The 26,540-nt window shown below is 36.9% G+C and overlaps 1 protein-coding gene across 8 annotated transcripts in view; it reads left to right on the top strand.

Moving 5' to 3' along the window:
- Positions 1-26,540, top strand: part of CLIP4 (CAP-Gly domain containing linker protein family member 4) — a 68,809-nt gene that overhangs the window by 25,897 nt on the left and 16,372 nt on the right. For 6 of the 8 annotated variants that reach the window (XM_065527234.1, XM_065527235.1, XM_065527232.1 and 3 more), the window contains 7 exons: positions 3,055-3,291; positions 4,553-4,688; positions 11,912-12,055; positions 15,622-15,711; positions 16,485-16,628; positions 19,577-19,711; positions 23,109-23,232. In XM_065527234.1, the coding sequence (XP_065383306.1) occupies positions 3,055-3,291; positions 4,553-4,688; positions 11,912-12,055; positions 15,622-15,711; positions 16,485-16,628; positions 19,577-19,711; positions 23,109-23,232 (1,010 nt within the window). Of the gene's footprint in view, positions 1-3,054; positions 3,292-4,552; positions 4,689-11,911; positions 12,056-15,621; positions 15,712-16,484; positions 16,684-19,576; positions 19,712-23,108; positions 23,233-26,540 lie in introns of all 8 variants that reach the window. The other 2 variants (XR_012422520.1, XR_012422519.1) reach the window with 1 other exon arrangement.

The raw sequence follows: 26,540 nt of genomic DNA, 5'->3' as shown, positions 1-26,540 counted from the left end.
TTCAGTTTCATTTAGTTGTACTCCAATTTTAGTTATTTCTTTGACTAGCTTTGGGTTTAGTTTGTTCTTATTTTTCTAGTTCCCTTAGGTGCAATGTTAGGTTGTTAATTTGAGATCTCCCTGTCTTCTTGATTCAGACATTTTGTACTTTCCTCTTAACACTGGTTTTGCTACATCCCAGAGGTTTTGGTATATTGTGTCTCTATTTTCATTTGTTTCAAATAATTTTTTGAATTCTGCCTTAATTTCATTATTATTTATTATTTAATAATATAATTTTATTAATATTAATTATTAATATAACAATATTAAATCATATTTTAATATATAATTTATTATATTATTATTCTTTGTAATAATATTCATATTATTATTCATTCCAAAAGTCATTCTGGAGCAAGTTTTCTAGTTTGCATGTATTTGTGTGATTTTGAGAGCTCTTCTTGGTATTGATTTCTATTTTTATTCCACTGTGGTCCAAGAGATTCTTCGTGTGATTTTGATTTTTTTAATTTGTTGAGACTTGCTTTATGACCGTGGTCAATCTTTGAGTATGTTCCATGTGCCAATGAGAATAGCATTTATATTCTGTGATTGTTGGGTGGAGTATTCTTTAGATGCCCATTAAGTCTAATTGGTCAAGTGCTGTATTTAAGTCCAAAATTTCTTTGTTAGTTTTCTGCCTTGATCTAATGCCTTCAGTGAAGTGTTGAAGTCACCCACTGTTACTGTGTGACTATGTTCATCTTTTTGTAAGTCTAGTCATAATTGTTTTATAAATTTGGGTGCTCCAATGTTGGGTGTATGTATATTTAGGATAGTTAAGTCTTCTTGTTGAATTGAACCCTTTATCATTATGTAATGCCCTACTTTGTCCCTCTTGACTGTTGTTGGCTTAAAGTATGTTTAACTGATGTAAGAATAGTGATCCTCTGCTCCTTTTTGTTTTCCACTTGCATGGTAGATCTTTCTCCAGCCTCTTACTTTGAGCCTATGGGTGTCATTACATGTGCAATGGGTATCTTGAAGACAGCAGAAGGATAGGTTTTTTTTTTTTTTTTTTTTTTTTTAAACCCAATTTGCCACTGTATGTCTTTTGAGTGCTGTGTTTAGGCTGTTTATGTTCAGGGTTAATATTGATATGTGAAGTTGGGCTCCTATTGTGTTGTTAGCTAGTTGCTTTGTAGTCTTGATTGTGTAGTTGCTTTTATGGAGTCTATAGACTATGTGCTTATGTATGCTTTTGTGACAGCAAGTATTATTTTTTTGTTTCCATGTTTAGAACTCTGTTAGTCATCTTTTATTAACCTTCCTCAGGGTTAATATTGATATGTGAAGTTTTGTTCCTGTTGTCGTGATGTTAGCTAGTTGCCTCCTAGTCTCAACTGTATAGTTGCTTTATGGAGAACATAGTCTATGTGCTTATGTATGCTTCTGTGGTAGCAAGTTTTGTTCTTTTGTTTCCATGTGTAGAACTCCCTTAATCATCTTTTATAGGGCCATTCTGGTGGTATGCCACCACTTTAGAAGAAAGTGGAATTCCACAATTGATCATGAATAACCTTCTTGTGTTAGGAAGATATCATCATTGTTACTGTATTATTCTTACTATTATTTAGTTGTTGTTTTTTTTTTTTTTTTTTTTTTTTTTACAGGAGTTTTGATTATTGAATTGTATGGTAATTGACAACAGAAGTGTGTGACAGGCTCCAAAAAGTGGGGATATAACAAAAGTCCAAAGTAAAATATTCACTGTAAGCATAGCTTACAACTTCTCAGCCTGGCTGTATTTTTAAAATTGTTATGTTTCCCTATTTTTCTCTCTCTGTTTTTTAGAGAGAGAACATTAGTGTAACACATATCTTATATTTTGTATGTTTTCTTGAAATCTGGGATTAAAAGAGTCCATTACCATCCCCGAAATCTAATAACATACCTTCTTGCCATGTTTTTACTAAGGACCAACCTGACTTGAATTTTACAACAAAAAAATGTGAAGCAATTGCAAACTAAGTGTGTTCTAAAAGCCTCATTCATTTTTCCATGTGGTTCGTTTGAAGAAGATTATCATCAGTGAAGAAAGGGAAAAAAGTTTCTCAGTTAACAAAAGTATCTTTATTCTTTATATTAAGAGAAAATTACAATCTAGATTATTTCTCATGAAGTCTAAGGCTGTTGGTTAGGGAATGTAAGGTGACAGATAATTCATATGATAGGGCTTTGATAATACATATACCATGCAAATGACTGTGGGGTTGTCTCTGGCCATTTTATCTGGTCACAGGATAAATCCTAGGATACCAGTCTTTTCATCATAGTGAAAACAGAGCTTTTTTCTTGATTATAGCCCAGGTTTTAGAAGTATCAAAACCATAGTTTCTAGTTTTGAAATCTGAGTTACCCCGCGAATGGGCAGGGGGCTGAGGTCACAGAGCCAAGAGGGCAGCTCTGGAACCATGGATTTGGGTCCGGGAAGCCAGTCAGTCTTGTGACTTCTGTTTCCAAGCTTGCTTTCTCAAATGCCTGTGAGGGCGGGATGCTGTCCGCTTAGGACCTGAGCACTGCTCCCCACCATGGATGCAGTGCTTTTCCCTGCCAGAGAACCTGCATGGCTCCTCCCTGGTCTGCTTTGGATCTCTGTGGAGATGCATCTCATTAGTGAGGTCTCCCTGACCACTTAATCTAAAGAGTTTCCCTTACAACCATCTCTGTCTCCACATTTCCTACTTCCCTTCCCTGCTTTTTTTTTTTTTTCCCTCCAGGCCACTTATTACTGTTTATTATGCCACATATAATTTACTTGTTTAATGTTGTGTGGTCTCTCTCTCCCACCAGAATGTAATGTTCCTTGAGGGCAGGGCTTGTGTTTTTTTCACTGTAGGATCTTTAGCACCTAGAATGGTGCCTGCATATTGTAGGTGTTCAGGAAATGTTTTTGAATAAACAAATGATGAATGAATTTAACATAAAATTCCTCCAACAGAAATTTTATATGACTTTCTAGTGCTCTAAGTAAATAAGAGTTGAACATTTTTCTCTTATCTTTATTTGTAGAATGACAAAGGACAGATCCCTGCTGATGTTGTTCCAGACCCAGTAGATATGCCGTTAGAGATGGCTGACGCCGCAGCCACTGCTAAGGAAATCAAGCAGATGCTCCTAGATGCGGTGCCTCTGTCATGTAACATCTCAAAGGCCATGCTCCCAAATTATGATCATGTCACTGGCAAGGCAATGCTTACGTCACTTGGCCTGAAGTTGGGAGATCGTGTCGTTATTGCAGGACAGAAGGTACAGTAAGTAGCTGCAATCTCTGAAGCCAAGGTTGTTATGTCCATGACCTATGTTTAGGGGCACAGAGAGTAAGGTCAGAGTTTCGAGTTTTTTAAAAAAGGTTCAACATGTAGGTAGAAAGATGCTTAATGGAAAATGTAAAACTTGGATACGAATTTACTGTTAAGTTATGCTTTAAGAATATGAACTACTTGAACTTAATAATGAAGACATCTTTATTTGAATAAGGAGTGGAGTGGAGTAGAACTTCTTGAGTGAATTTAGAGGCATGAGCTGAGGGATGATCTAGGGTGGAGGATTTTCTTTGCAGTCCCCTCTTCCCCCAGTGGTGCTTCTCCGACTGCTGCTACTCCATAGAAATGGAGCACAGGAGACCCTTGCTGTTCGTGGGTGTTTGTCTTTGGGTTCCCACAAATAGGGCAGTCTGAGATACTGTGTAGCCTGGTGATAAGGATTTATGTGGAAAAGAGGGCTACTCCCATCATCCAGACACCTTTTTTCCTCCCAAGCTTTTGTTTCCATATTGCATTCATTTATTACCAGTTGCTTTTAAAAAATATCTCATATGGGAGGTTTTCTTGTTTTTTCTTTTTAAAATTAATTATTTTATTATACTTTAAGTTCTGGAATATGTGTGCACAACATGCAAGTTTGCTACATAGGCATACATGTGCCATGGTGGTTTGCTGCACCCATCAGCTTGTCGTCTGTATTAGGTATTTCTCCTAATGCTATCCCTCCCCAGCCCCCCACCCTCAGTTTTTTCTTAATATTGAGGTTAATAGGGAGCTTAGTATGGAGAATGGAATAGGGAATTCCTGCTTGGATATTGAATTTCCCAACATAGTTGCATCCCAATTTTTTTTTTTTTTTTTTAAGAAGAGTCTTACTTTGCTGCCCAGGCTGGAGTGCAGTGGTACAGTCATAGGTCACTGTAGCCCTGAACTCCTGGGCTCAAGCGACCCTCCTGCCTCAGCCCCTGGAGTAGCTGGAACTACAGGCGTGTGCTACTATCCAGCTAATTAGGATTCTTATGTCTTCTTGGAAATTGACTCCCTTATTATTATTTAATGTTCCTTTTTATCCTTGGTAATGTTCCTTGTTCTGAAGTGAGAGCAAGGAACATTACCAAGGATAAAAAGGTAATGTTGAGAGAGTGAATTTTTAAAAACTTCCATGGTGAAGTAAAGTTGCAGGAGTAGGACCGTTGGAATTACTAATAATTCCCAAAAGTTATTCTGATTTATCTTTTCTTTAGGTTGGTACATTAAGATTTTGTGGAACAACTGAATTTGCAAGTGGGCAGTGGGCCGGCATTGAACTGGATGAACCAGAAGGAAAAAATAATGGAAGTGTTGGCAAAGTCCAATACTTTAAATGTGCCCCCAAGTATGGTAAGGTTGATATTATTTAACTCAGTAAGAATTAATTAAAAATAATCGAGTTTTACTCTTTTACAGTTGTTAAATAAAACTTTTCTCCTGATTACTTATGTGATAAATGAGGGGCATGTGGATGTAGGGAGGACTTTTTAAAGGTAGGAGATAGTTATGTTTATTTACAGTGATGGGAGGTAACGTGAGAGCGAGAAATGGTAGTTGCAGGAGAGAAAGGACACACTTATAGGAGGAACGGCCTGAAAAACTTGAAAGGGAAATGGAATTCAGTATAAGAGTTAGCCTTGCTTTAGATCAGGTGCAGCTTTCCACTATTTTATGTTATGTTATGTTATGTTATGTTATGTTATTTATTTTATTTTTTGAGACGGAGTCTTGCTGTGTCGCCTAGGCTGGAGTACAGTGGCACAATCTCAGCTCACGGCAACCTCTGCCTCCCAGGGTCAAGCGATTCTCCTGCCTCAGCCTCCTGAGTAGCTGGGATTACAGGCACTTGCCACCATGCCTGGATAATTGTTGTATTTTCAGTAGACACAGGGTTTCCCCACGTTGGCCAGGCTGGTCTCGACCTCCTGACCTCAAGTGATCTGCCCACCTTGGCCTACCAAAGTTCTGGGATTACAGGCATGAGCCACCGTGCCTGGCCAACCATGAGTTTCAGAGGCCATGATGGAAAGGTTTAGGAGAGTGTCTGGTAGTGACTGGTGAAGAGCACGTCTGATGGGATTGCCTCAACGATGTTTTTGGGAAAGTGTCTTTCTTGGGACTGGTCTCTGGGGTGGCTTTTAGTGGAGGGACAGTGATGAGAGGGGTGTTTTCATTAGTAGGCTATGAGCTGTTGGACTGCCCTTGATTCTTGCTGCCAGCAGTATAGTGATTGGGAGAAGGCCTCTGACCAGGGGCACGCCCAGCTCTGCAGACCTCCCTTAAATCCTGCTCCTGGTGGTGTCGTGGCCAAGGGAGGGGCTTGGTTATCAAGGAAGTACAGAGCTCTGGAGGTCATGAAGAACCTGGAAAACTGGAAAAATCAAGCAAGGCCAACTTTACGACCACACTCCTGAGGTTTCTTTGAAACTCTGCGAAATTTCTTTCTCTTTCCGACAAATGTTTCAGTAAATTCTGACAAATGTTTAAGTAAATTCTTTCTGACATGTTTAGGTAAATTCATTCTTTCTCTCTCTCACACACACCTATCCTGCCTGTTGATTTCAATTTGATTTTGTAGTTACTTACTATGTTGTGAATATTTTTCCTTGAAATGAAATACTCTTCTAGAACGTTATTTCCACGATTGTGTAGTATTCATCTTGTGGCCTGATGGTGAGGTGGTGTGGTATGATGATGATGAAGGGTATGGACTTGAAGTCTGACTTCTTGTGTGTGAATCGATTTCTTTACTTACCAGCTATGTGACTCTCTTTCTCTTCTTGTGCCTCAGTTTGTCTTCTGTGAAATAGGGATGACACTATCATAAGGACTAGTGCAAGAATTAAATGTGTTGGTAAAAGTATAAAGCACCTAGAACAGTGCTTGATTCCCTGTAAGCACTCAGCAGATGAGAGCTGCTGGCTATCACGCATTTATCAAAATTACTAGTTTCCTTTCATCACACACTTAGGATGGAATCTCATTTTTTTGGTCTATTAAAACTTTTTTTTGTTTGTTTATAAAAATGCTTATTGTGTAAGATTTGAAAATGAGGAAAACAAAAATTCTGCATTTTTATTTGATATCCTAATATAATTTCCCCAAATATTTACATATTGTTTGAAAATGTGATTTTGAATAGCTCCATTTCCTTTAATTTTTCCAGTTTGATGCATGAAAATTTCTATATTTTAATTTGTATTTATCTTATTGTGGTGAAATACAGCACTTATTAAAGTGTTTTGTTGTTGTATAGGTATTTTTTATGTTCCTTGGCAATTGCCTGTTCATATTATTTTCCCAGTAAAAATTGGGATATTAGGGTGTCTTTTTTAAAAAAGGATGAGTTTTAAAATACATACTTATGATATTAAGCTTTATTTATTATGGATATTTTGTCCAGCTTGTCATTTGCCTTTGACCCTCATTTGCAATGTTTTTTGGACATGTAGTTTCATGGCTTAAAGAGTTTTCTTTTATAAATTCTTATATTGCTTTTATGCTTTGATAATTCTTCCTAATCTAAGGATTAGTTATACATTTTATATTTCTTTAAATGTTTATATTTTTCCTTTTATTTTTAGTTGACACATAATAATTGTACCTATTTATGGGGTACAGAGTGATATTTCTGTGTAATGTAAGGTGTAATGATTAAATCAGGGTAATTAGGATATCCATCACCCCAAACATTTATCATTTGTGTTGAGAACATTCAAAATCCTCTCTTTTAGCTTTTTGAACATATACAATAAATTGTTGTTGACCATCTTCACCCTGCAGTGCTGTGGAACACTAGAACTTATTCCTCCTGTTTAGCTGTAATGTAAATGTTTTCATTTTTATACTTAATTATGTAATCTATTTGGAATTTATTTGGTTAGTAGTCTGAGGTTAAGAATTTAATTTTAATTTTCCTCCAGTAGATTACTTTGCCACCTGTCAAGCAGACTAAGGGCAGGATCAAAAGCCTTTAGCAACACATGGGGCAGAGGTAAATCAGAATTATGGGAATAATTTAGATTGCCAGCAGAACACGTTGGGACTCCCAAACTCTCATTGTCCCGAGGGGAGGTGTGCTTGATTAGCACAAAGCTGGATACTCCCAGGACCTGCCTCCATCCTCTTATATGTACTTAAAGGCAAGTTGTGGGGCAGGGGTCATGTGTTGGATTGTGTGAAAATGGGTGTAACCCTTGACAGTTCTGGGAGCCCCAGATCATGGCTAAGCTACTTAGGTGGAGGTGAGGGGAGTTGGGGAATCCCCTGGCTAATCAGAAGCCAAGGAATTTCTCAACAACGGTTTTCTCTCTTGCTAAATCTATCATCTTTTCCCTTTGGCTTGTTGTGCTGCTTTTATTATAGATTAAGTTCTTATCAATGCTATGGTATATTTCAGGATTGTTTTGTTCTATTGATCTGTTAATTCTTATACGTATTAGATTTTTTAACTGTAGAAAATGATAAGTTTTAATACTTGGGTGGTATTACTGTTTTTATGTCTTTTAATAATTACCAAAGTGAATACATATACTTAGTTTACTAAAGTCAGATTGTATGGCAAAGCTTATTACAAAACTCTCTCTTAGCTTGTTTTTCTCTGCCCTCGAATCCTGCTCCTTAGAAGCAAGAACTTTTTCAACGCTTTTAGCTGTATCATCTGATATTAATATCTGTATTTGTAAATCATATATTTACATGAATCTTTCTTGACTTTTCCAGTTTGAGACATCTAGTGAGTTCGTACTCTGAAGAGAAAGATTTAGTGCGCTACATGAGACGATAGAGTATTACCTTAAATATACAGAGAGAATGTGAAACCCATTGTAACAGTTTCTTGGTTGACTTGTTTTTGATATAGGATGTCCTTCAGTAGCTTTCTGACAAAGGACTCCTGAGAAGTAAATGTGTTGAGTCCTTCTATTCTAAACACACATTGATTTCTCCCCTCATACTTCATGCAATAATTTGGGATAAGGAATGTTAGGTTGGATTTCATATTCTCTGAATATATTTAAGGAGATACTCTAGTGTCTCAGGTAGAGTTTGACAGACTTTTTCTGTAAGGGGCCACCTAGTAAATGTTTTAGGCCTTGTGGGCTCTGCACTTTCTGGTGCACCTGCTACTCAGCTCTGCTGTCGTAGTAAACAGGCAGCCATAGGCAGTGTGTAAGCAAATGGATGTGGCTACATTTCAATAAAACTTGACCAATAAACAGGCAGTAGCCAGGATATGGCTGTTGGGCCATAGTTTACCAACTACTATCCTAAGCTTCCAGTGTTGCTGTTCAGAAGTTTTGAAGTGTTGTTGTACAGATTATTTAGTATAAAATGAAAAAGAAAAAACAAAAAGTAGGTAGAGGTTTTTCCATCTTCTATTTTTGACCCTTTCTTCCTTCTAGGAAGCTTTTACTATTTTTTTTCCTTTTCTTTTTTTTTCCTTCAGAGTTCATACCATTTTTATGCCTTACCGATATTTTAGTGGGGGTTGGAGAAGAAGAATTGGAGTTAAAGCTGTGTTCAGTGGGCCATGTTTATCTGGAAATTTGTTATTTTTGTCTTTCCAAATAATTCTTCATCATGTGTTTGTTTTTAGTTAAGCCTTCCAGTTACATGTCGAGATTTGAGAAAAATCCTATCAATAATTCAGTTAGCCTGAGTAACTGAGTAATAGAGGCTGCCCGTATACTATGCATCCAGTCATTGCTTTACATTTAGTTTTGGTTCTCTGAAATGCTTTGGTTAATAAAAAAAAAAAAAAAATAAGAAGAATGCAAACTATATAGATGAGGTTTTATATACTGCAGAAATCTTTCTAAGCCATAGAATTAAATGTTTAATTTAATATACAAATATACTTTAGCTTACGGAAATTTCCTGGTGAGATTTATTTTTGTTAGAAAATATATTATTTATAGTGAAGTAGAGGTGTCAGTATTCATGATAGAGGTTATATCCGCCAAGGTTGCCTTCATATTGATAAAAATACCTTATTCACTTGTAATCATAAACATTATTCCAGTAAAAGAGGTACATTTTCTCTCCTTTTTGTCTTTTTGCCTGTGTGATCACCATATATAAGTTAAAATGAAATAGCTCTTATATAATCAAAGGAGAAAAGAAAAAAGAGAAAGCCAACATACCACAGCCTAGACAATTCCACCCAGCACTGCTGCCTCCAGCAGTCTCTCTTCTCCCCACTCCAATTAATTTAGCCCTCTACCCCATCCCACTTCATTAGCAGGGAGGTTCACGAAATGATGGGGCTTGCTCAGAAGAGAAACATGTTATGGTCAGTGGAAGTTGAAGAGAAAGTACAAAGAGATGGAGAGGGCTGCCCTTCTCTTTTAATCATTGTAAGAGGGTTTACTAATTCTGAAAAGTGTCCTTCAGTGACTGATCCCCGATCTAGACTTTGGCCCTTCAACTTGCTGCTGTCCAGAAAACCACACGTTTTCCCTGAGATGAAGAAAAACATAATTTATTGAACATTGTTATGACATTAATGACACAAATCAAACAAATTAGAAAAATACTCCATAGCCTGACTTCTCTTATAAATGTTTATTTTAGGTTTCTTCCAATCCTGCCTGCTGCCTGTATTCCCACATGCAATTTTTCACAAATGTTACAATGTAATCAAATATATAACTTAATTTTTTTGATTTCCTTTTGAGACAGTCTCTTGCTCTGTCGCCCAGGCTGGAGTGCAGTGACCTCCCAGGTTCAAGCGATTCTCCTGCCTCAGCCTCCTGAGTGGGATTACAGGCACACACCACTGTGCCTGGCTAATTTTTGTATTTTTAGTAGAGATGGGGTTTCGCCATGTTGGCCAGGCTGATCTTGAACACCTGGTCTCAGGTGATCTGCCTGCCTTGGCCTCCTGAAGGGCTGGGATTACAGGTGTGAGCCACTGTGCCTGGCCTGATTTACTTTTCATATTTTTATATATTTCTACATAATCTTTATTGTCTTATAATGTTACAATGATATAGTGGTTTATGGATATAGTTAATTCATCATATTGGCAGACAATTATGTTTTCTCCTACTTATGAATAATATTACAGTGATGACATATTCAGATATAAAACCTTTTCCTCCTAGAGTATTTTCTCATGATTCATTTCCAGAAGTATGATTGGGTCATTGTAGTAAACTAGAAATTGTGGCAGCTCTTGAAATTTTTTTTTTCTTTTAGTATACAGATGAAACCTTGTAACCTTTGTCGGTACCGTTAAATATAATTATTTCTTTAAAATTCTATAAAGTGGATTAGGTCAAGATTTTTGTTTTCTAAAAAGATCATACAAATTTACATTCCCAGGGTATAAAATAATTTCTTTCATCAAACCCTTGCCAACACTGGTTGTAATCATCATCATCATCATTGTCATCATTATCACCAAGCTTGAGAGAGAAAGAGAGAGAGAGGGTGTGTGTATGTGTGTGTGTGTTAGGGAAGGCAAATAATTTAGAGAAAGAATAGAAAGTCATGGAAAATCTCATAGGAGACAGAAGAGAGAATATTGTGAATAAGTTAGATAGGAAAATCAGGATAAAGTAGTATGGACTCTGAGGTGGGAGAGAATTTTAAGATTAGCAGAAAAGTAGTGGAGTTGGTACTTTTTAGTTATTAACAAAGCACTCACTTGTTATAGAGTCTCAAGCATTTCTACCCTGCTTTAAAACAAGTTGTTTTTAATATATTCCGTTTTAGTCATAATGTATATTTGCTAGATGGTAAACACTCAATGAAAGAGTGTAATACACATATTATGGCTTTATTTTCACTTTTTAAATATCTTAGCCAGATTATCTTGGTATTTATAGTTTATATTCACTATCTTTAATGTCAGTGCATTCTTCTTATACTGGTTATTTTATTGTGTGGATAAACTCCTTTTTGATGGAATTTTGTACTCCCAACTGCTGCAGATAGGCAACCCCCTGCCCCTGCCGCTCCCCTCCCCAGTGCACACTGTATTGTTTCCGATTGTCAGGACCTGAGGGCCAGGCCTTTTAGGAAGATTATGTTTTATAGTCAGAAAGCTTTATTTTATGCCTGCTATGTGTAACACACTGTAATTAGGTACGGGGGGAATGCAGAGTTAAGTAACATTTAAATTTTGTCTTTAAAGGTGTTAGTCTGGAAGAGAGATAAGACATGGGCATAAAAAGCTATAATGTGGGATAAATATAACTTCCAAAGGAGATATAAGTTGGCATGGAAGAATAGGTTTTTATGCTCTATAGCTCACTATTATTTGCCAATTGCTTAGAAATAATAGAAAACTATTAATATTACCTTTACTCGTTTCTCTTTCTCCTGAATTTCACTTAACAACTGAAATGTGGTTCTTACATTATTGATGTGTGGTTAGTCTCGAAAACTAGACTGTAAGCTCTTTGAGGGTAAGTACTGTGTCTTAAATTTTTTTTCCCTCTCATCATAGGACATACGGTGGGCATTAAAGGTTTATATTAAATATTTATATTACTAATTAGTTGTACTTGTTCCTTTATTTGAAATGTTTTAACTGTTTAACACTAAAATTCTACATTCTCCCTTAGGTATTTTTGCACCTCTTTCAAAGATAAGTAAAGCAAAAGATCGAAGGAAGAATATAGCACACACTCCTTCTACAAAAGCTGCCGTGCCTCTCATCAGGTCCCAGAAAATTGACATAGCTCATGTAACGTCCAAAGTAAATACTGGTAGGTCAAACCACAAAGTTATTCAGTATTTTAGTTCTGCTTCAGTATTTTAATTTTATTTGTAGAATTCCTACTATTTAGATTGCTTCACTTTTTTTTGTTAGCCAACTATGAAACCTGAATTTAATAAAACCTGCATCTTACGTGTTTTTAAACCTCAATTTTAATGACTTCAGTCCCTAACAAATGTATTTCAGATTTGTTCCTTCCTTTTTTCCCCTTACCGTCTCCATACTTTCATCACACATAATCTATCCTCAAAGCTAGATTTCATACTTTCATCAAACTTTTATGGAACAAAACTAACTTTAGGCTCCTCGCCTATTGAAGGATGTTTAGTGACTTCTCTTTTACCAGAAAAAAGTTCTGACTCCTGAAACTAGCAGTTGCGGCTCTCTTTCTTTATTGATAGAGTCTCGCATGGCTTCCATAGGTGAACTACAGTTTATCGTATCTCTTCCTGTCTTTTACATACGTTTTCTCACTCCTCCCTTCATACTTTGTCTCATGCTATTTATCTGGGTGCAGTAATTTGACTTCTGCCTTTTGAGGTCCTCACCATTTTTTCAACTTCTTATTCCTATCCTGTTTCTCATTCCTATCCTGTTTCTCCATGAACGCTTTCTTGAGAACTCCAGTTCACTTTAATCTCCTCATTCCCTAACTTTGTATGTACTTTTTATCCATACTGCCCAACTGTTATTTGTTATCTTGGGTTTTGTCCTCTGATTGCTTTATTTGTGCAAGTGTCCTATTCTCTCAGCAAAATTTCAAACTTGAACTGAACCATGAGAGCAAATTGTAGTGTTGTTTTCACTGTAGCAATGCACAAAATAGGTGCTCAATAAATACTTGCTAATTTGTAAATACTTGAGGTGGAAAGCTTTCTACCAGGATGAAAGGAATTTGTCCAAGAATTCGACTGGCCTTTATATTCTGTTCCGCTGGGCTATTTGAATATCCCTGTGTCAATACTGCACTCCATAATAAGTAGTTTTTAAAAATAAGTCCTGATGTCCAGTAGTGGAGAGCCTCTTATTTCGTTCTTGATCATTGTTTTGCCTGTTTTGGGCTTTTATAAATCACACTTCCATATATAGTTTACAATGAACTGTTAAGTTTCCTTTTAAAAATTCTGTTGAGGTTTTAACTGATGTTTTAGTTAAAGCTTAAATCAGTGTGGAAAGAACTGACGTCTTTACAATAGTCAGTTTTTAAATTATGAGTTTAGAATATCTTTCCATTTAATTAGGCCCTTTGAAAATATCCCAACAAAATTGTGTAATTTTTTCTACAGATATTTTGTATCTGCCTTGTTAGGTCTATTGGTAGGTACTCCATACTTTTTGATGCTATTATAAGTAGCATCCTTTTAACCTGAAGCCCAGAAGTATACAGTAAATATAGACAGAAAGCTCCAAGAGAAGCCCCCTCTATTTCTGTTCTGAGGAGCAGAAAAGGGGTCTCCTATTAGATAGAATGTGGATGAAATTGCCTGTTTTTCTTGTTTGCCTTTTCTTTCCCTTGTTTCTCTCCCATCCAGTCCCCAGGCAATCCTCCATGGTGTGGATGGGCAGCTGTGGATGGGCAGGCACCTGAAACCCCAAGGAAGGGAAATCCATGTCTCTGACCAGAGAAACTTTGGTCCAAGGACATAGATGGAATCCCCACTGGTTTTTCTTCTGTTTTCTCACTGCTTGGCCCCAGAGGCACAATCAGTCTCAGGATCGTATGACAGAGCAAGGAAACTAAAGCTTAGACATTCTACTCAGAATACCAACAAGAGATGCCCAGGAGCAGGAAGTATCAGGGAAATCATGGAGAAGAGGGAGCTCAAGAAAGAGGCCTCACAATTTTGGCTGTGAACTCCTAGGTCTTCTTGCAAGTGGTGTATGCATGGATCTGACCAAAGCCTTTGGTCTCCTTGGTAGACCACTGCTCGGGTCCCAGCCTGACTACTGGGCTGCACAGCACATGAGACAAATTCAAACAGCACTGTAGAGGCTGCGGAAACAGAACCCACATTAGAACCACAGTGCGCAGAGAGGGGTCAGGAGCTCCCAGCTGGAGCCTACGTGGGTGGACTGCCTGCTAAAATGCAACAGTCAACGTCCTCCATAGGATTTAAACACGACCTATTCCAGTGTCCATACATAATATTCAGAGGACACAAGATACAATTTTAAATTACCCAAAATATGAAAAACCAGGAAAGTCAACACCTCTAACAAGGAAAAAGACAGTCCAAGCATAGCAGCTTCGAGACTACATGGCCATTGCAATGAACACATAAAGATTTTAAATAATATAACCACACTCTAAGAATTAAGGGTGTAGCTGGGCATTGTGGTGCACACCTGTAGTCCCAGCTACTCCAGAGACTGAGGCAGGAGGATCGCTTGAGTCCAGGAGTTTAGGCTGCAGTGGGCTATGATTGTGCCACTGCACTACAGCCTGGCTAACAGAACAAGACACTGTTTCTTTAAAAAAAAAAAAAAAGAAAGAAATCATACGTGAACACTATTGAAACAAATGAAAAGAAAGTTTCAGCCAAGAAATAGAAGATATGAAAAAGAAGCAAAGATACACCCATGTGTGTTATATAGATATACACACACACACACACACAAATAAGTACAAGCAGAATTGTGGAAATCTAAGACTGATGAATTGTATCACTGCCAATATCCTGGTTGACATATTATTATGCCATAATTTTGCAAAATATTACCTTTGGGGGAAGTCCAAAGTGTACAAGGAATCTCCTTGTATTATTTGTATAAAAACTTTAAAGAAAATATTTTATAACTGAAAAATATAATGAAAAATAAAAATGTCATCTTCAGGTTGCCTTCATAAAATGTCTCCCCTCCACCCTCTTCATTCAGTTTCTGCTGTTGGAGTTCAGGCTCTAATGGCTGGACTGTGCTAATAACGTGTGACTGGTCCCTGCTTCCAGCCTCTCCTGCTGTGGTTTCGTTGCAGCCCTGCTGTCAGGAGAGTGTTATTTAACTAGACTCTGTTCATGCCAGTGTTCCTTTTCAAAGCCCAGCAGAGGCTCCTTCTTTGCAGAAGAGTTCTCAGTCCTTAGCGGGGCACTGTCACCCCCTCTGAGGTGTTACTGTGACCTGTCTGTCTAGTCTGCCTTCTCCTACATTCTGGAAGTACTCTAGTCCAGCCAAGCTGCTCACCATTTTCTGTGTCTTTCCTTAAGATTTTCTTTTTGTCCATCCAGAATGCCTGCCCTCAGCTCTTCCTCACCATATGGCCAGTGTTCTCAGGAAGAAATCTGACCTGTCCCTCAGGACCCATCTCAGAATGTGATCATCTTGATGAGACATGAATTTATCTTTGTAGCCACTGTTACTGTCTCCTTCTCATATGCTAGTACTTATACTAAAACATGTCCTCATATGTCTGTGCAGTTGTTATCCAGTATGTTTTCAGAAGTGAGTAAGACTTAGATAATGAGGGATGCATGTACTTTAAAAAATACATTTTATGTTTAATGTTAAAATTCTTAATGTTAAAATTCTTGCTGAAAGTGTTTCATTTTTGCGTCCAAGGATTAATGACATCAAAAAAAGATAGTGCTTCTGAGTCAACACTTTCATTACCTCCTGGGGAAGAACTGAAAACTGTGACAGAGAAAGACGGTAATATACCTTGTAACCTCTGTTTCTCAAAATTGAACTTTTGATGGAACTTTAAATTAATAGTCGGAAAACAGTTTATATGGAGGTTAAGTTTTAAAGTTGGTAAGGGAGAAATTATAGTAAAAACTAAACTTGGAAATCACTGAAGCAGCTCATACCAAGCTATATACATTATATTTTGTGTGTGTAAAACACTGTACTATGATTCTTTTGTCTTACTTAAATTAGATAACTACTGGACTAGATTTAAGAAAATAAAAGGAAATTCCATAATATAGATAGCTCTACACAAAGGTTTCATTTGCCTTTAGCTATCAAATCATTAGATGAATTGAGCATGAGTATTCCTACTTGCCTCCTGGTTTAACTCAAAAAATCTTAATATTAAGCTTTTGTTGCCTTAAAACATACTAATATCATGTTTAATTTTTGTATAAATAAGATGGAACTCTATGTCATCTAAGGTGAGAGGTGAGTGATGGTCATTAGATTAAGTAGTCAGTTTACATCAATTGATGTGGTGACACCTTTTATATAAGATTGTGATCTTACCGTAGGAATCCTTAAAATATTATTGCTTGTGTTATAAAATCTTTTATAGATAAACTACAATTGCTATTTGGATGAAATCAGGCATTTAATTTGACACTAGATAATCCATAATTGAGGAAGTTAAATGAAGAGTTTCAGAAAGATTTGCCTTGACGAGCTGCTTCTTGGTCCACATCTTATTTTCCGCAGTTTGACATGTTCTTTTTCTTTATCTGTTGCAGTCGCCCTGCTTGGATCTGTCAGCAGCTGCTCCTCTACATCTTCTTTGGAACACAGACAGAGCTACCCCAAGAAACAGAATGCAATCAGCAGTAACAAGAAGACAATGAGCAAAAGCCCTTCCCTTTCATCCAGAGCCAGTGCTGGTATCTATGGCTTTTTCAACCAGGCTTTCTTGGTGTTTTTTATCTTGGTTTGTTTGTAAGTAGATTTGCTCTTTTTAAATGTGTAGAAGGAACCCTTTACTTCAATCAGATTGAACTACTTTTACTCTTCCCCCGCCTCCCCCTGAGCCTTAAGCCTTAAGACTTTGCATTTATTTTCATGTAATTCATTCTTAGTGGTTTCACCTCATGTGAATTTAGCCTCTTCATAGGACTTTGTGTCATCTTCATATTTAGAAAGCATGCGTTCTCTGTTTTTATTCAAGTGGTTGTTTCAAAACTATGTTTGCTTAAAACCTAGGAGAAGGTCAGAGGTCCTCTCCCAGGATGGCAATACCAGCCAGTTCTGAGACAGCTTTTTAACTAGCCGTGAACCTGCATAATCTCACTCAGTCCACATTTCTTCAGTTATTTGTAAAGATACGTAAAACGCTTTATCAGACTTCCTTTTGAAATGACATAGATTTTGTCTGTTGCAGTTCACTTATTTGCTGCCTATACAGTGAACTTGTCCGGAAAGGCAAAAGCCATCCTGGCAAAAATTGTTCTTCATGAACCCCTTTATTACCAGAGTCTTTTTTTAGTACTTCTATTAATAGTACTTGTACTGAACCAACATTTTATTATGGAAAATGTTCATGACAGATTTTTAAAAAAATACTTGATGGGAAAAAACCTCCCAAACTCTCAACAATAACATTGACATAATAAGCCTAAACATTGGGACCCTAAAAGCAGAGAACCTGAAAGTTTTGCCTGAAGTTGTTTGCCTGGAGTATTTATTCTCTAAATGGCTTCCTCTCTCCATACCCCCACCAGTTTGCTGTCTTTATGTTGTGAGGAGCAGAGGTGAGAAGGTACAGTGCTGACACAGCCGTCCTGTTTGTCCGAATTTCATTCACGTTTTAAGCCCTCCTTCATTTGGCATTTGCACTTTTTTTGACATTTACTTGATTTTAAAATTTACATGTGGGTATGGAATTACTTTTTTTAAACCTTCTAAACAAAGTAGTCTAGCATGCCTATATATTTACCTTTCAAAAAATAAATTTGAGGGTTATGTTGACTTAATAGTGAAGATGAAGAGAGTTATCAGAGCGAGAAAGAGGACCTTTCAAAGAGGGAGATGGGCAGAGAATGGGAGATATGGGAAAGTCTGTGTTGGGAACCCCAGAGACATTTACTTAAAACATGTTTCTCGAGTGAGTAGATATTCCACTTTTTCTGTAGATTTGCATTTGAGGGAGATGTAGGCTGCAGAGAACGAACAATAATGGAAAGTTAGGTTAAAAAATTAGAGAAAGAAGAGTAGAAATAAAGGATTTGGGAAATGGGAAAGGTAGGGACCTCAGCCTCGTCATATCCCATTGTTTTTTACTTTTTTTTTTTTCTTTTATTAAAGACAAGGTCTTGCTCTGTCACCCAGGTGGAGTGCAGTGTTGCAATCATAGCTGCTGCGGCCTTCTACTCCTGGACCCATGTGATTCTCCCACCTTGGCCTCCCAAAGTGCTAGGATTTACAGGCGTGAGCCATCATGCCTAGCCTGTGTCCCACTGTTGAACTTTGCCATCTTTGGTTCATTGTCTACAGGCAACAAGGGGACGGGCCTGAGGATTTCTGGTCACTGAATCTTGGTTTTAATCTAGGTGTACCACTTACTGGCTGTTGACAGTGTGTCTTAGTTAATTCCTGAGTTTGTATCTTATTTTTCAGTATAATTTTTAGGAAAAGCACTTTATAAACTATGAAGTGCTATAGAATAATAGTTATGATGAGGGCCTAGGACTTACTGGTATAATCCAGACCTTCTCCGTGGGTTTATGTTCCTTGTTTAATTGCTATGTTTTTGGTCTCTTCTTTTTTCACAATATGACTTATCCTCCATCCCATGCCCTCCTCCAGAGTTCTCTACTCCCTCTCAGATGGCAGCTCTTCAAATCTCTGTTTATGTAGTGACGGGACAAGGCTCGAGCACCCACCTCTTCTCTTTCAGCTGTTATATTTGAACAGCTTTCTAGATCATATTTCTCTAGGACTTCTATGTTTAATCGTGGGCATTTCTAGGTTTAGTTTTGAATGAATCAAGTTGAGAGAGCAGTGGTTTTGTTCTTAATAACAAAATCAGTTTAGGATAATTGGGACCGTATAGCAATTTAACCTTCAAATCGTGCTACCTTTGGCTGGTCACAGTGGCTCATGCCTGTTATCCTAGAACTTTGGGAAGCTGAGGTGGGAGGATCGCTTGAGCCCAGGAGTTTGAGACCAGCTTGGTCAACACAGCGAGACCCTGTTTCTTAAAAAAAAGAAAAAGTCAAATCACATGACTTTTTATATAATTTACACTGAGTCTAAGTGAACTATTAATAATATAATTCTAGTATTTTAGTAGAATAGAAATTGGCAAACTATGGCCCATGGGCCAAATCTGACCTACCACTTGTTTTTGTAAAGTTCTTTGGAATCCAGCCATGCACATTTAAAAAAAATGTATTGTTTGTATTTACTTCCATGCTGCAACGGCAGAGTTCAGTAGTTGTGGCAGAGGTATGGCTAGCAAATCCTAACATATTTACTGTGCAGCTCTTTGCAGAAACAGTTTGCTGTGACCCCTCTTCTAGTAGAAATGCTGCAGGCAATATTGGCAGAGTTGGTACTTTACCATGGATAAGGTTTTGTGAATTTCCCATGGCAGTAATTTTCCCAGGAAACTCTTCACTTTTCCTTTGAGTAACTTGACCTCACACGTGAGAAACACGACTGTAGATGACTTATGTGATGAAAGGCATCAGATATCAAAATCACCAACTAACTAGACTAGTTAGAATACCTAGTGTGATTTTTTTGGCTAATGTGCTTTTTGAGTTTTTCTCCCTTTGTTTTTTCTCCTGTTTTCCTGCCCTGCCCCTGTGTCCCTCCCCGACTTGAACAGGTTTGAATTCCTCAGCAACATCTACAGCAAATAATAGCCGTTGTGAGGGGGAGCTCCGCCTTGGAGAGAGAGTGCTAGTGGTAGGACAGAGACTGGGCACCATTAGGTTCTTTGGGACAACAAACTTCGCTCCAGGTAACTCATCTGCGTATTTGCTTAACTTGAATTCTTTAGAATACAAAAGGTTTAAAATTTTACATGTAAATAGAATTTAATTGTAGAGAAATCTTGATGAACAGTTTTTATGGATGGCAGCTATAGCACAGAAAATGTGAAACGATGATGAACACTCAGACTGTGTTTACTCAGGTGGATGGTTACCCATACATTTTTTTCTTGCCACTTGTGTTTTAAATGGTCAGTGTTAAAAATTAGTTGTCATTCTCCAGTTTTACTCCTACTGATTGCTGGGTGTGCTAAGTGACAGGCAAACATTTTAGGATTAGATTTTTGCTAAGGATAGTCTTTAAAATAAGTAGTAAATAATGAGTTAACTGTGTACCTTTTTATCAGAGTGGCTCGCAGAGAAAAGCACACAAAAGGGCTCAAAATACATTTTTTGGGGGGCTCTTAAAAATACATGTTTGTGTATTTATATATTCATTCCAATCTATAATTAACATTGTGTTTCCAAAAGTAAAGATTACTTTCTATTTTTTTTTTTTTTTTGAGATGGAGCTTTGCTCTCATTGCCCAGGCTGGAGCGCAATGGCATGATTTCGGCTCACTGCAACCTCTGTCTCCTGGGTTCAAGTGATTCTCCTGCCTCAGCCTCCCGAGTAGCTGGGATTACAGGCATGTGCCACCACGCCCAGCTAATTTTGTATTTTTAGTAGAGATGGGATTTCTCCATGTTGGCCAGGCTGGACTCAAACTCCCAAACTCAGGTGATCTGCCCGCCTCGGCCTCCCAAAGTGCTGGGATTACAGGTGTGAGCCACCGTGCCCGGCCGGATTACTTTGTTTTGTATTGTCAGTGATTAATAATTTTAAACAGAAGTCGGTTGAACGAAAACAAGTTTGTATATTTTAAATAGCAATATGCTATTTTAACACATGGTGGCATTGCAGTATTTTAGGAAAAGGTTATCTAGAACATTGATTTTTTAAAAAAAGTTTGTAGCATTTAGCCAAGAACTATGAGGGATCTGAGATTTTACCCTACTTGCAAGCTAACAAATTCGCCTGCCACAGTTTCATAGATGTTGGTGGAAGATATTGTGAGTACTAGAGTCATCACAAGTTTGAGACAAAGCACTCTAGTACTCACAGTCATAGCAGTAGCCAGAGTATCGGCATTTTCTTGAACTATTCCCTTAGTGCCAATTCTCACAGGGTGAGAGCGAGTGAGCCAGGTGTCACCTGCACAGCCAGTGTTTTTTTGTTCCAGGAGAGGACCCCAGAACTTAGGGAAACTGAATCTGAATGTGTAAAATCTTATTGTACACATGCCTGCCATTTGCTCTGGTGGGAGATGCTATCTCTATCCTCCAGGGCTGTCCCCTACACAGACGTTTATGAAAAGGTAGTCTAGAACAAAAGTAGTCTACCAGTAAGACATGTGGAAACATGACAGGACCGTAGGTGACTGTCTCCCAACACAATCTTGTTTCACTAATACCACTTACAATTAATTGCAAGCCAGCTGCTTGATTTGAGTTAGGTGTTTTATAATTCATGACTTTCTTAGGTCTCCAGGTAGTAACTGAGATTAGTTAGGATATACTTAGTATGGCATTCAAAAACTTAATCCCACAGGTAGGTTTTTTTTTTACAATTACCATATCTTTTGAGTTCCCTTTCTCTGATGATATTAAACCAAGGTAGAATGGTGTGATTCTCTGGATATAATTCTTCATTTTAGGTTGATTTCCATTTTTAAATTCATAATGTAAAGCATTTAGAAATTTGGGAAGTAGTAAGCAAATATTATAAAAGGTGGAAACTTTTTTGTTAAAAACGTTCTGTCCTGTAAGGAAGTAGTTGCATCAAAAATAAATCACTGCTGCGGAACAGTGGTAATATCTTCAGTATTTGGAGGTTGTAAGATCTAGATTTGAGAGAGGTCGTATTTAGTCTCATCAGCATTTTTTATCAGCGACACCTTGGAAAGAAAATTAACATTTAATTGGGAAGATATCCGTACCACACCACCGCCAAGCTGTAGTCTTTATCGTTAACACTTGCCATATGTATTTCTACTGTATGTTACATGTTTCCAAGAGTTACATGGTTAACATTAGTAATTATATGGTCAATTAAAATGGGAAAATGCAAAAATTATATAGGAAAGCATAAAAGGCAGAAGCAAGTAAAACTTGGAAAATTGTAACTATAGCACTGAGAAGTAACAGTGGCAACCAGACTAACCTGGTTTAGGACATTCGGAAATGTGATGACCTATTTTCAGAGCGTTAGTGCGGCTTAACAATAGTTTTGTAGACATTACTTGTATTACATATTAGGAAATGGACTCAGGTATCATCTTTTTATACATAGAGGAAAAAAATTAAGAACTTGTGAATTGGTTTTTTTAGAAGGTATTAAGAACTTGTGAGTTGGTTTTTTAGAAGGCATATAATTAACTCTCTGAACTAGTAATCTAGAAGAAACACTATTTTTGTAATTTGTAATAAGTTTCTTGATATCTATGCCCTATTTTTACTCGATACCGATTATAAGAGACCAAATACAATTACTACTGTGTGCTCCTTTTAAATCACAAATAAATGGACTATTAGATACTTTTAATTGGTCTTGAGGCACCCTCAATTCGAAAATCCTTATTTTAGGATTATGTGTCCATTTACCTTATATTGGGTAAAACCACATTTAAAGCAACCTTGCTACTTTAATTTTAGGCTCTCTAGAAAAGGAAATCCTGTTATTTCCTTCAGAGTAGTAGGTCCTTTTAAATACAAAAAGTCTTTAAAATAATTCTCTCTATTAGCTAACCTAAACCTTTTCATTTAGGTAAAAAAAGATTTTTCTTTTTATCTTGGGTAGAAAAAATAAAAGAAAAAGCACTCACCATGATGTCTAGTGGTATTTTCTATAATATTTTTGTCCTTTAATTATTTGAGCGCTGTTTGTGGTGTTCTAATGTTAGGTAAGATGAAAAGATTACGTGTTCATTTTATGATTTTTAAATCTCAATATTATGTTTCACTTCTTTCACTGAAACACACTATATTACCAAGTCAAGAACGGTTTTTCATTGCAGCTTTTAGATATATTTTGGTCATATACTGTTTGCACAGTTGCCAATTCTTGCCAAATTTGTGTTTGTGCATTTTATTTTCCTCCTTTAATGTACTACTCTGCAATTATACTTGTAAAATGTTTTGCCTGTTCACTTTTCGAATTTTCAGAGTTTACAATTTTATCATTTGAAATCTTAATGAGTATCATGATCTTCCCTCATTTTGGTCATTTATGGAAATGTTAAACCACCTAGACTTTGGTTTTATATAGTAGCATAACAGTTTTGGATAAAGTACAGATGCTTTTAAAATGCAATATTCATGTTCTAGGATATTGGTATGGTATAGAGCTTGAAAAACCCCATGGCAAGAATGATGGTTCAGTTGGAGGTGTGCAGTATTTTAGTTGTTCTCCAAGATATGGAATATTTGCTCCCCCATCCAGGGTGCAAAGGTGAGAGAATGAAATTTATGTTTATTTACAGAAACTTTTTGTAATTTGCAGTGGTTAATAGAGACACGAATTTTATATTAAAGACATGCTCTGATCATAGCTCATGTCTTCTTTCAAGGGGTTAACCAACCACCTTCAGAGAGAAGGCTCATGGAAAGCTAAATTTGCTTTGCTGAGGATTTGCAATTTTAAAAACCTCCTTTATTCCTCATTTGCAAACCCTATGAGTATGTGTAGGCTATTAGAAGTGGCGTTTGGAGCTAAGAACAGTGAGAGCAGCAAGCTTAATCTGTCACGCAAACAAAAGTAAAAATGCTCTCTGATTGCTTCAGTCACATCCTAACTACATTAAATTTCCTGCCAGCAGGCACCCCATTCATTCTCCTACAAACCTAATGGAACCAAAATGGCTTTTTCCTCTGATTTCTTTAGTTTTCAAAAATAGATAAGCAGTAGATCTTTGGGGGAAGTGAAGCTTCAAGGATTTTTATATAATATACCTCCTTGGTGTTTCTTCTTAAGATAGTATCTTTCATACCACCTCATCTGGTTTTAAAAAATAAGTTGAGCGGAAACAAAGTCCTCATAAAATTCCAGATATCATTATGTGAAATGGCTTCTCTTATGCTCTGGATGAAGTCGCTTGGTGTGCCTTTGAGTGGATGGGAAATGGGACTAATCTTTAAATGAGAGATAACATATATGGCATCATCACATTCATGAGACTAGAACTACGATCGCAATCTGGGAGTCTTGTCTAGTTTTCCCTCACAACTAGACTGTTGTGACTATCTTCTGGCAAATTGAAGTTTTTACATCCATTTCTCCCTCAGTTTCTTTTTCTTAGTGAATCATTACATATTTGTTTAGTATTAATTTCCTTCTGTGATATACTTGATGTAATTTTCTTCTTATTTATGGTGATACAGAATTTAACATACAGTGTTTTGTCGTTTATAAAGTATCTTCACTTAAATGTTGTTTCATTTGATCCTAATAAATATTGATCAGGTAAGCTGGAGAATAATAACTATCACAAATATTTGTTGAGCATTTAGTAAGTGGGTGGGCTCTGTACAGTGTACTTTAGATGCATACCTCATTAATTCCCCCAGACCCTGTGAGCTGTAAGCTATTAGGATCATTCCCATTTTGCAAATGAAGAAACAGGTTTCAAAGAGATAAGTGATTTAGCTGAAGTCATACAACTAATTAGGCGAGGAGCTGGACTCAGCCTGGGTGTGTTATTTTGTAATTTTTCTTTTTGTAAGCCCTTGCTTTTAGATGGTTTGTTCTTTTTTTTTTTTTTTTTTTTTGTATTTATTTTATAAATGAAGAAAAGGAAGTAGTAACTACGAATAGTGCTCATACATGCTGGGGTCTGTTTGCAGAGCTCTTCATATATTAACCTGTTTACTGCTCTCCAGTAACCCTGTGGTGCAGGCACCATGTTCCGTAGATGAGGAAAGTAAGTCACAAGAGGTGACGTGTGCTGTGCTCCCAGCTGGGGATTGGAACCCATGTAGTCTGGTATCAGCATGCATGCCCTTAACGATAACCCTATAATGGTTAGAAGAGCTTCAGGGACCTTCTTCAGGGCATATATCTTGTAAATAATTGGTTTGGGAGTAAAATCCATGCTGAGTCACCAGTCAGTCTTCTGTGTTCTCATGTTACTTTGGGCATATCTTCATCAAAACATTGCAGCAGTCTCTTAGAAATTTTGTCTGTCTCCTAGTCATGAGGACTGGGATTCTGCTTGTCATGTTTGATTACCCAGAGTACATAGTTTGGCATATTTTAGGCACAGTAAATATTGATCCAATCTGATTCCTGGTTCAGTGGTTTTATGCTGTAACAGCTTTTCCCCCCTCCTTTACATTGTAAAGCCACTTTCTCATGGTTTCATCTTTTCTTTCTTGCTTTGTTTCTGCAGCACACGTTTTTTACTTTTTTTTTTTTTTTTTGATTGCCTTCTATTTGGTTTTCTTTAAGGTGGTACATTTAAAAGCAGCCCCCTCTGCTTAAAAAAAAATTGGGCTGTCTCTAAATGAACTGCTATCTCAATCCAGCTGTCTTCCTGTCATCTTCTGATTGTCTCATTCATCATCATCAAATACTATTAAGTGTCTTTTAGCACTTATGCTGTGCTAGGCATTCTATAAGCAAATAAAACAGACATGGTCCCTGATTTTGAGGAGTTTCTAATCTGAACCAGCTCTGGGACTCTTGCAAGATACCACTGATCTTCAAAATGGAAGAATTTTAAGCCAGGGACTATCCCAGAATGTTTGCACACATTATTTTTTTCTGCTTGGATGGCTTTCTACACCCACCTACTATTGCCCAACTTTCACCTAGTTAATACCTTTTTCTTTGGCTAATATATGACTCAGTCAAAACTTCTTTAGAGAAACTCTGAGAAAACTCACGAGGTTAATCACACATACAGACACACAAACACACACACACACACAGACACATTGCTCAAGTGATCTTCATTAGCATAGTGTTCACTTTCTTAGTTCTTACTATTATTAGGCACTTACTACTAATGAACTGATTACTTCTAGAATTCACTCCCTCTCAACTGTCTGTTACTGCTTCATTCAAATATCCGTCCTCTTCATAAAATCATATTCTTTGTGTCCATCAGTCTCTCATTGTGGTATGTTGTATATCATGTAAAAATGATGCCTGTGAATTGTAACGTGAAATTGCAAATATTGCAAGAGTTGCAGGATTTCTTGATGGTAATAAGATATGCTGGAGGAAGTGATTGACAAATGACGGCTTTCCAGATTGAGGTCACTAAACAGTTGAAAGAAAATGAGCCTGTCAGGATTGACTTTTTAAAAATAAAGAATGATTTGAATATCAAAAAATGAAGGAAAACCCATCGGGAAAGTGACCTTTATGATTGTGGCTTAGAGTCAAATATAAAGCAAAAGATGTTGAATTGTATTAGTCATATAGTTTTACCAGAAAAATCACTCACACAAACTCAGCCAATGTATTTTTCTTTCAATTTAAGAATTAGTGCCTTTTTCACAGTATTAATCTAACATTTGTTAAGTTTAATATAAAATAAACATATTTTCATATTTTTAGTTTCACCTTTGAAGATGAAGTTACAAAGAAATAAATTCAGGTCCATATTTTAGGTGAATTCACTTGAATTTTTTTCTACACTAATTATCTTTGGATAGTGAGAACCTCTTCTATTTAATTATTGTTTTTCTTCCATGCCAGATGGAAGCTCATTCCTGGCTTATAATGGACACTCCATAAATATTTGTCTAATGAAT

Source organism: Macaca fascicularis, chromosome 13 (assembly GCF_037993035.2).
Source record: "Macaca fascicularis isolate 582-1 chromosome 13, T2T-MFA8v1.1".
NCBI lineage: Eukaryota > Metazoa > Chordata > Mammalia > Primates > Cercopithecidae > Macaca > Macaca fascicularis.
This window is presented reverse-complemented; position numbering and strand designations above follow the sequence as displayed.